Genomic DNA, 11,338 nt, shown 5'->3' with positions numbered 1-11,338 from the left:
GTAGATAATGGAGCCGATTGCTCTATAATGGTCAGAATACGTGACTTTGAATTTGGTTTTCAAGTCTGAATTGGAATGGTGATAATGAGTCGCAATCTTTCAATTTTCTAAATCAATTTACCTTAAGTCTCTGATTATTGAGTCTGTCGCACATTATTTGTAGTGGTTTTTACATTTGTTTTATGTTTTTTGTTTCTATTTATGCATTTATTTCATTATTGTTGATCGATTTGAAACTGCATAACTTCATTATAACCCTGTAACACTGTAGAACATGTGTGATAGAATGAGATGGTTCTGTAATTTGTTTATTAGTACATTTTGGATGAAAAATTATAAGCAATGCTAATAAAACAAAAGTACAGTGGCCACTTTCATCTATTCAGGTAGAATTTACGATTGCAATAACGGAAAATATACAATTAAGGTTGTCTAATTTGTTTGTAAATTTATTAACAAATAAGAATTTCTCAAACTGGTAAGGCATCTTCGTTTTAGAAGATTATTAAAATTTCACTGCACAGAAAAGTCCATAGATGCCAGCAGAGTTTAAAAAAAAAAATTGACTCTTTCAAGTCAGAACACATTAAAATTTACGAATCAGGGAACTCAGTGGTAGTTCATACACTAGTAACACTTGGTTGTTTCACAGTCTTTGACATTGGATTTTATTATCTATGTTTTGGCTGTAAACTACCAGTTGATCGATGTTTTCCCACTGACCACTGGCAGCTTTGAAAGGGAGGATGACAAAAAGGTTTTTATTCATAAGGACTGAGAAAATTGGTGTAGGAGGGAGAGGTTGTGAGGGATTACCTGAGAGGAGTCGAGGAAAGGAGGGAAATGTTGTTTTGGACCAGCTAACGAGGAAAGTTAATTGAATTGCAGATGTTGAAACGTAGTATTGTGGTTAATCTATTTGAGGGTTAAGGGGATCTACTGCATTTGGGGGGGGGAATGGTATTTTGTGTATTTGTGCAGTCGACTCATCTATTATTGTGCCGTTTTAATAAACTTGCTTTTATCCACTAGAGTCGATGTAGCTGCGAAATCGTATGGCGTAATGTTGCAGAGAACCCATTTAATTGCAGGACATAATGGGACCTGACTCGCGTTTCCCCCTCGGCTACTGCAGGCATTTAAAAAGGAGCGGCACCTTTTCATTAAAATAGATGTTCATTTCTGGCTTTCTTTCACGTTAGCTCTGCGGCTCAAATCACTGTCCGTGTATTTGGTCCGAAAAGCAATGTTTTTATTTTAATTTTTCACGTGTTTTTTTTTTTTGGCTTTTACCAACATACTGCTTTTTACTGATTCTCTTTTAATGATAATGTTGTTAAGATTTTAATGTGAAATACTAAACACTGCAGAATATTAGATTTAATGTTAGATTTTGGGACTTATTTGCATTACTAAGAATCTTAATCCTACAAGTCTGTTGTCATAATGTTGAATGAAAACAACCTTCCTGATCACGTCAAAATGTTTGACCAATGATCTTTTTTTCATTATTCAGCTAAAACCAGTTCTCTGAATTTTCAAAATCAAGCCATTTCAAAAGTTTAATCTGGAAAATGTGAGCTTGGGTCTCGCATGACGTACAGTGTACCTGCTCATACAATTATGGTAATCATAAAATGGCAAAATGTTCGTAAATATTTTAATATGGAATTATTTACAGTAATAATAATACATAGCATAAAAGATATAGCAATACAGTAAATTATATGTACATGAGGATTTGTAAAAAAGGTAAAAATGTGTAACAAATGCTGAATTTTACCAGATGTGCAGGAATCTGTCTTAAGAGACTCGTCAACCAATAGGCAACCCATTTAAAAATATAAATGAAATAACTTATCCAATAATATCATCTCACTGTTAGCTTTTTACAAGAAAACAAGAGATGAGTCTTGGGATTAATTCTGCATATATATAGGATGTGACCCTATTCCCAGATGCGATGTGACCCTCTCTATACTCAGATGTGATGTGACCCTATTCCCAGATGTGATCCACTCTATACCCAGATGTGATGTGACCCTCTCTATAACCAGATGTGATGTGACCCTCTCTATACCCAGATGTGATCCACTCTATACCCAGATGTGATGTGACCCTCTCTATAACCAGATGTGATGTAACCCTATTCCCAGGTGTGATTTGACCCTCTCTATAACCAGATGTGATGTGACCCTCTCTATACCCAGATGTGACGTGACCCTATTCCCACGTGTGATGTGACCCTCTCTATACCCAGATGTGATGTGACCCTATTCCCAGGTGTGATGTGACCCACTCTATAACCAGATGTGATGTGACCCTATTCCCAGACGTGATGTGACCCTCTCTATACCCAGATGTGATGTGACCCTATTCCCAGATGCGATGTGACCCTCTCTATACCCAGATGTGATGTGACCCTCTCTATACCCAGATGTGATGTGACCCTATTCCCAGGTGTGAGGCACTGAAAGGGCTCATTCCAGCACCAGGTGGCCAGGCCTCGGCCCTGGGTGTGTCTCTGTATGCGGGTGCTGTGTCTTCACAGGCCAGGTCATGCCAGCACTGGGTCTCCGGATTATTTCCGTTGCAAATCACTAGTGGAAGTGTTTGGGGGGGGGGGGGGGGGCTGCATGCCCCGTAAGCCGAGTTCTGCTGAGCCCTGGCACCCGGGCCGCCGTCTTGGGGTCTCCTCAGGGAGTGAGCTGGTCTGGTGCTGCAGCGTGGGCCCTCTGGGGGTGAGGACACTGGTAGTGGCAGACGCAGGACTCTATCATCATGACGCGGAGGTGGAGCAGGTGGCCCGCGGGACAGCGAAAGGCTACGGGGACAGTGCGGGTGCGGTGGGGGGTACAGCAGCGGCCGTCGGGGCACAGGCTGCAGTACGTCAGCCGGAATGCCCCCACGCTGAGGCAGCCCTGCCGCTCCAGGCGCACTGGTAGAGGAATCACATAGCTGGGCTTGCACCACCGTGTCCCCTGAGAACAAAAGCATATTTATCTTATAAAATTACCTCCAAACTATGTTTATCAAAAGGCCCTTGATAAAACAGCTGCACTTGTAATACACATCGTACACAAGTTGTTGAACAAGTATTTTTAATTCTTATAAATGACCACACGGTGGCGCTTTTTATCAAGTATAAGAACTCAAACTGAAGGACATAATGGCACCTGACGCGTTTTCCCCTCGGCTACAACAGGCAGGGGATGAATGATAATGAAAATACATATTCCACAAGATTTAATGGTCATAGCAGATCCTTGTCACCTAATCAACTAATTTAAATTAATTAAAAATTAGCTCATTAAAATTACTTAATCCTACAGGGCCCAAATTAGATAAATTTTGAGTGAAAGTTGATGGTGGTTACTCACTGCTGTTGCCCTGTACGGGGGGTTCTGACAGGGCCGGACCATGCAGAATCTGGACTGCGTCTCCAAATGGCAGGCCCGATTCATGTTGGACACCCGTGTGGAAACGCCGGGGCCACAAGTCCTGGAACAAACGCTCCACTCGGTACTTTGCTCGACACAGTTAGAGTCTATCTTCTTGTTCAAGGTCGAGAGGTCCAGCTGATCTATGTCCGGCCTGTAGGCTAGAACACAGTGCCAACACAGGCTATACATCAGAACCTATTTAATATATGTAATACAACAGTAACAATGTATAGATAAGGGATGTGTGTGTGTGTGTGTGTGTGTGTGTGTTTGCTGGGCTTCTGAGTCCAGAATCTTAGCAAGGGTGAAACCCTCCCAACCTTTAATAAGTCACTGCACTGCCACGGTATACAACTATGAGTAGAAACAGATAATATTCTAATGAATAATATTATTGAAAAGGGAATCATTTTTAATCAAAAAATTACTTAAGCTACAATAATTAGAATAGTGAGAAGCAGGACTGCTCAGAAAACACAATAACTGAACAGAAAGAATCCCCAAAGTTGAAATCGCACAGTGATCGGCAAATTACGAACACAAAAGGTTGCCGTGATACTGATTTGAAACTGGGAAACTGTACATTCACTGCACGCCTGTCAACATGTCACTTGGTCACTTGGCCTGAGAGAGCTCCAGACATGAGCTCGTCTACCAATCAGAGTGTACCTAAAGAACCGGGCCATTCTATTAAGACAATTATCCCCATGATCAAAGCCCCTCCCATTTGTATTGCACACCAACTCTGCTAGCAAGGGATGTGCTGAAACCACTGGTATCGCGTAACGTTTTTTTGCAGAGTTTCCCAGAATGCTCCTGCGGCATTTTTCAAAATGGTCTGGTCTTCCTAGACTGCCAAAGAGAGATTGTTCTATTTTTCCAGAATGTTCTCCCACAACATCATCTTCTTCCCACCATCATTTTATGGTTAGGAGCAATACTGCAGTTGTTACGCAACTAAATTCGTAAGAACCCGATGAAGTCCCTCTTCTGGCATACGAATGAATTCAGGATGCCAAACAGTTAACCAAACCAATCATATGTTCTCTAGCCATTGTAGTATAATAGACATCTTTGGCTCAAATGAAAGAGGATACTAAAAAATAATGATCCCTTCCTGTGTACTTTACTTGCTAGCCAATGTGTGGAAACCCAGATGTTTCTCAGAACTCCACAGCTGACTTAAGTCATTCAGGAAAAGTCCTGATCCAGCATTTTTTGTATAAAATGTGCTGCATTGTAAACGCGTGCAATCTAAGCGACCGAATAGCCGTTCACGGTGATGGATTTGTGAACGGCAGTTCCTGGAACATGTACCTGCCAGGGCATCCTGTAAGACTGTGTTCTCCATGCTCTCACACAGCCACTGCTTGCAGCAGCGTCCCGGCAACTGGATAAGCTGGGGATGGGGGCAGTCAGGGCCAGGCGGCCGCAGCTCCTCACTGCACAGTCGCAGGCACGTCACTCCTCCTCCCAGACAGTGGCACTGCACAGCGCAGGATGGCTGGAAGCGCTGCCCCTCCTGGTAGGTCACGCCATTGACCTCACAGCCGAGCTCCTCTTGGCCTGGTCAGCCAAGTGCAGTGTTTCTTAACCCAATCCTCCAGAACCCCAAGACAGTTCACACTTTTGCTCCCTCCCAGCTCCCGGCACACCTGTACCAGATATTCGGTGGCCTTGATTGGCTGGGAGCTGCGCTATCTAGGGGTCATCGAGGATCGAGTGGAGAGACACTCAGCTAAAGTAAAAGCATTGTCATTCTGGAGACACAATGGGTGGAGATGAGCCTGGGCTCTCAGTTATTTCCCACCTGACATGGCAGTACCTCACTTTCCTACTCTGAAGAAGGGTTAGTGAAAAATGCAATGAAGAAGCAGAGAACTACACATTTTCATATAGCAGCGCCTGAGGAACGCAAGGTGACAACGCAACACCGGCACTTTTCACCTCCTTGTGTCAAAAACCATTAGTTATTAAAATAAAAGTGTCAGCATGTTCCAGAAACATTAACTTTCCCTGCTGTACTTAATAAAACCTATGAGCTGTCACTGCAGTATTTAAACATAACCTTCATATTACTATTCCATCTGTAGGATTTCCTTGACATCACCGCAAGTTTGCTCCTGGCTGTTATTTGAAGTTCAGCTTTGCCAAAGGTATATAAGCCAATACCCTTCTGGGATTTCATCCAGTGGCCATTATTATTCAAGTGATAAATCGCCCCACTGCCTGCTTTAAAAGGCAAGCCTACGCACCGACACACTCCCCCGGCCCCCCCGGGTAGCTGGCGCTGTAGTCGCACGCCAGCCCTTGCTGACTGTCGCAGGCGTACTTCTTGTTGCAGGTTTCACCCAGCTGCCTGGCACACATCTGGCAGCAGTGGCACCCATCCAGGACCAGGGGCACCCCAGGAGGACAACGGGGAGGGGGTTCGGGACAATGGCAAGGGCCCCCACAAAGCTGAGAGGAAACCTGGCGAAAGGAGAAACACTTAAATACGCACTCAGTATTATTTTATGGTTTTAAAGTAACATAGTCATTTGTGCTGGAGTCATATAACTATATATTTATCCATCTATTACCTGAAATACTGTTGTGTGAAGAGCACACAAATTCAGTGTTTTATGCTAAATCCAGGGCAATGATCTTTTCTTTTTTTAAAAAAAAAAAAAAAAACAGATTATTATTATTTTGTATTTTTTTATACTTAATTGAATAGGTGTGTTCAGTCTACCTGAAACAGGTGACTTTTTTAGCAAACGAGATCTATTTTTAAAAATGCCAATTTTATATTTCCTAAGCACTGAAAAGTAATCAAAACAATGATCATTTATTGTCATTCGGACATTTAAATTGCATTCTGGTCCTAAAATACAGTATTTTAGTCGTGTTATATACGCAGTCGCCTGGCTTAAATGAAAACATGGAAATAAGAAAACGTTTAGTTAGTGGGAAAACAGTCGCACTGCTAATAACTTCACCATATGCTGGAGGGAGGAAAGTAACGGGAATTCACCTGTGCAATTGTGCAAATGAGCAGGAAGCAAATGAAGCGCATCATTCCAGGTTTCGTTAGCCCGCGGGACGGTTAACAGCCTTCCTGCGCCGCGGCGCTTCCCGTTGCCGGTGACTTAGTCTGAGGGCTATTCGGGAGCGGCTTACTGTATTTATAAGTCCAGGTTCTGATGTCACCGGCAGACTGCAGTGCAAGTATAAAGTGAACCGCGATCAGAAATGTGTATAAATGCCACAAACGACAGAATCATATTACCAGTTCCTCCCAGTCACCTTCTAAAATATTTTCTTTGCGCTCTTTCTATTCATTTTAATTTAACGACTTTCCCAACAAAATCTTCATGGATTATTGTTACTCTTATCTGTGACGATCAAAATCAATTCAAAGTTTTGAGAGTGTTGGGAAACAAACTGGTTAACCATTGTTTGATAGGCTACAATGAGGTGAGAGAAAATTATACAGATGTATAAAAAAAATATGACAGTGTAAATAAGCACAATGTTTGAATCCACAACACGCCAAGAGATTAGGGTGACAACAATGGACAGCTGCTTATAAAGGAACACATTTCAAGTTTAAAAATAGCCCTTGTCAAAGGAGGCTGGGTCGTTTCTGCAAATATTCTCTTCTGTGTTCTAACAGGTGGGGACCATGTGCCGAGTCTGGTACAGCAAAGAACTGAATTCGCCCTCAATATTGTGTCATGCAGGAATTCTTGTAAATGTATGGTTTTCAAAGTAATAAATCCAGAATCCTGAAAGAAAACTGTTAGTGTATGCTGTGTTTATTATGTTAGAGCTGCAAAAATGTAAACTTAAAATATTTCCAAATAAATATATGAAAGTTCATACAAAAGGCAAGATATTCTACAGTAAAGCACACGTTTTGCCAGTAAAGCAGTTTAACCTATTTCTAATACTTCCTATTTCTATTTAGGCCTATAGTTTTTATATATACACATTACCGTGTGACATAAGACGGAGATGAATGTGTATTATCATTTTGTATATAACCAATAAAAACTCCATCACAGTGTTTGCAGCCTGCATTAACCCTTCAGTAGAGTTTGCCTGTAACCCTGGTGCACGGGTCCATCTGTTCAACAGTCTGCTGGCTTTTTGGAAAACATGGGCTGTGCACAAATATTTAAGCAACTTACTCCACCCGCCAGTAGTCAATTGTCTGAACTGCACTTCCGAAGCTCTGGAGATGTTTTTGTCCTCTGGGGAAGCTTCCAGACCTGTGAGAACTGGCAACCACCAGGCCTGGGATGATATTTTTGGCAGTGCTATGAGCCTCGAGCACGGATATGCCCTGATACGACTTCATTGTGGCTCAGAAAATGCTGTTTTAGCAATTATCTGCTATGTTTAACTCAAATGTGGCTTTAAAGCCGCCAAACAGGTATTCCCCACGTTGTCAAGTAACCCATGATTTTCTTGCCTCCATTTATGAGGGTTTTGATGCCTGTCTATTCTTGTGAATCGCATTTCATGCCACAATTTAGAAGTTATTTTTTTGCTAAGGTTAATTGAACTTTCATTCTTAAACATAGCTACCCCATTTAAATTACAAACATTCCCATTTCAAAATGGCTTCCCCCTATTTTCATTGGCTCTGAGTGATGCCAATCATAGAACACGGAACAAGTTTCCCAAAAGCCAGTATATGATGCAACTGTGATTTTAATAGTAGGCCTACTTATGTCATGCCCACAGTTGTTGTAATTATTGTCTTTTTATGTTGTGCAGTTCATATTAAGGTAGTGACAATCTTAATTTTTTCTCTTCAGATACCATAAATTATGCTTAAAAAATAATCTGGAGCCCCCACTGCAGAATTTACAGCTGATTGTGTATGTCTGTAATCATATAACCTGGATTTGATTGGTTATAATTCTGTTCAGTATTAAAGGTTTAAATTTAACTGCACTTTAACTCCAACCAGTCTGAGATTTTTAAACCGACCACCTTCCAAATTCTTTATTTTCAGAGAGTCACTGAGGAATGTTATGAGACACAACAGCTCCATGACACGTACTGTGGGAGCCAAACAGAAATATTTGAAATAGGCCGTTGTTTTAGTCCCGCTACATTCTCCCCTGTGGACAGTCTCCCCATTTAGCGTGACAAAAAATAACTACATTACTAGGCTTCTTAACATGTTTGATTCATTTTCACTTTTATACGTTTTAGCTGTGTGACTGCACATAATTTTTTCACCAGGAAGCAGATGGCAATAAGCTGCCAGACTTGCTTCAATAGCTCTGTTGGTAGAGCGAAGTCACCATTAGGTTCAATACATCATTGCTATTTATCATTAATCTACCCCCAGAAATTATTAAATGTATCTATCCAGATTTCTCAGTACTTTAACCAACTGCTGCTTTCACATCGCCGGAACTTTCGTCTGGAACCAGAACCTTTTTTTTTCTTGAACCAGAGACTAATGGTCCAAGAAAAGGAACTCTGTTACGACTCCACGGGAACCTTCAAAATGTTACCTTTATGTCTGCTAAAAAATGAAATGCACAATCTGATCCTTCTGCATTGCGACTTTCCCCATCATGGCATCGATACATCGCGGGGTCGGCATAAGAAGTTAAACGGGAATTTTTGGGAGTTTCGCCAAAGCTGCAGGCGACATGCAAAGGGCAGCAGACAACATGTACAAAGTTGACCAACTAAGTTTACTAAATGCATTAAATATCTGTACAGAGCTGGATTGGGGGAGGCCAAGCAGCCTCCTGGGTGATATACTGCGCCGATGTCACGGTTATATATAAATCTTGTGTCCCCTTGTTATGTTCTGCTTTGCTCCACACGCTAAGGGGACCAAAGAGACCAAAAACTGTGATGCAGCCTCCAACCCATGAGTGGGATGGAATGGTGGCTCTGAGGCTAGAGATCTGTGCCAGCAAATGGAAGGGTGCTGGTTCAAATCCCATGAATGCCCAGAGTGATTCTACTCTGTTGGGCCCTTGAGCAAGACCCTTAACCTGCAGTTGCTTTGAATGGAATAACTTGGGGGTTGGTGGCAGGATTGGCACTCCAGCCACTGGAAAAAAAACCTCACACTGGTCCATTTGGACTAGTGTGGTGCTGAGGTATCACCCGCCACATGGTTGCACTCAGGTTCTCATCGTTTGGGTGTGGCAGTGTGCTGTAATCAGTGTATGCTCCTTACCTCTCTCTCCTCTACAGCCCTAACTCTCACAGTGTGGGAGGGTTGATTGTATATTACATCGACTTTAGATCTATACACTAAATTCTTCGAGCTGCAGAAGCTGTATAAATCTTGTCTTGATTGAGTAGTTATTCAAAGATTTATTCAGTGTGTATTTTGCATTTTTATGTAATATTCTATTTTCTGAAATGCACAATGCTTTATTTTAATGTCTTGCAAGGAAAATTTCACAAGCAGCCATTGAAACAGGTAAATCTGAATTGCAACAGGAAACCAAAAAAAATAAAAAAATTCTGAAAGGAAAGGTTTCATTTCACTGTCCTTATGTTCTCGTTCACATCTTCTCCCCCGATATGCGGCTCTATGGTGACGCGACCTGTAGAGATTTTATGCTGGGAGGGAAAAAATGGCCATTTGATTGCAATCATTATCTTTATGAGTGAAACCCCAGCAATAATCTGTTCTGAATATTGCAATTGACAGTCACCCAAGGGAATAACTTTCAGCTGAGCATTTTGAGCAGGGATCTCCACCCTTTCCAGGGGGTTATATTGGCTGGTTTTGATTATGAGGGGGCTTATAACCCCCCATCTCCCCCCTTAATTTACACCCATACAGTCACTATGTGGACATGTTCACTTATCTACTGTCTTTTAAATGTCAGCCACTCTCGTTTTAACCAGCCATTGACAATAAAATAGGCCTAACAATTATTATCTGGTCCAGGAATTCAGTTTTTCAATCATGCATCTACCCAGTGTTGCTCCTATTTTATTTTGTCCCATGGAACATTAAATGAAAAATCGCTGTGTCCAGTGCTTGTATGCATCAGAAAAGCATAATTTACTCCATGCTCTACATTTCATAAAATATTTTAACCTGCTTCATGTTCAAGACTGTAGCTCGCTGTCCGTCCGAAGGCTTGAAAGACCACCCAAAGCTAGCTGGCTACAGAACATTCACAGCACAGAGAAAATAGTTCAATGTCATCATGACCCACCAAATAAATAAGGCCATCTGTTGATGTCTTATGCTATGACTTAAAATGTAAAAAAAATAATAAAAAATGTTCTATCCGATGTCATGAAGTTCACTTCAACAGTTACATAAAAGGGCTGCTGAACACATAGTCTAGCTTTTGCTCAGACTGTAGTTTTATAACAGAAAATCACAGAGCCACAACCTAAACCATAATAATAACACTGGCTGGGTTTTGTTAAAATGGGACACTTTCGGAAAATTTGCTTTCTAAAAATATCATCGATCTTAATGTCTTCAATCCCAACCTGATACTATCCTAAATAAATGAATGGCCCTTGAACACTATGGAGAAGAAAAAATAAAATATCACTAAACGCATATTTTAACTCCAAAGTTTAACTTTAACCATTTTCCTAGGTGTGCCATTTTCAACATACTCACCCTATAAGGAACCCAACCTGTTATACATTAACATTAACCATCAGTAACAATTAGTTCGCTTACCAACAGCCTATTATTTTAAACTATTAGCACAATTGAAGATAATCATCTGGCTATTTAGCTGAATGGGGATTAAACGATTTGAGTTAATGGTGTGTTTTTAAAGTAACTTCGTAAACTTTATTTAACTTAGCGAATTCCGTGTTGGCTTCATGGCTAGTTAAGCTAAGAATTAATTGTTCCAAGACTGAAAAGATCAGTTACACATGTG

At 41.2% G+C, this 11,338-nt stretch overlaps 1 protein-coding gene across 1 annotated transcript; it reads right to left on the bottom strand.

The window, feature by feature from the left end:
• Window positions 1–1,673: 1,673 nt before the first annotated feature.
• LOC125747973 (CCN family member 2-like) lies at window positions 1,674–6,569 on the bottom strand. Its single transcript, XM_049023700.1, has 5 exons — window positions 6,460–6,569; window positions 5,699–5,915; window positions 4,761–5,009; window positions 3,381–3,601; window positions 1,674–2,981 (listed from the first exon to the last, which is right to left on the bottom strand). Exons 1-5 carry the CDS (start codon window positions 6,502–6,504, stop codon window positions 2,697–2,699), a joined length of 1,017 nt encoding a protein of 338 aa, XP_048879657.1. The 5' UTR covers window positions 6,505–6,569; the 3' UTR covers window positions 1,674–2,696.
• Between the last annotated feature and the right edge of the window lie 4,769 nt (window positions 6,570–11,338).

The sequence above is a fragment of the Brienomyrus brachyistius genome, chromosome 8 (assembly GCF_023856365.1).
Source record: "Brienomyrus brachyistius isolate T26 chromosome 8, BBRACH_0.4, whole genome shotgun sequence".
NCBI classification, from domain to species: domain Eukaryota; kingdom Metazoa; phylum Chordata; class Actinopteri; order Osteoglossiformes; family Mormyridae; genus Brienomyrus; species Brienomyrus brachyistius.
The sequence above is the reverse complement of the archived record's forward strand: the minus strand, read 5'-3'. Positions and strand labels throughout refer to the sequence as shown.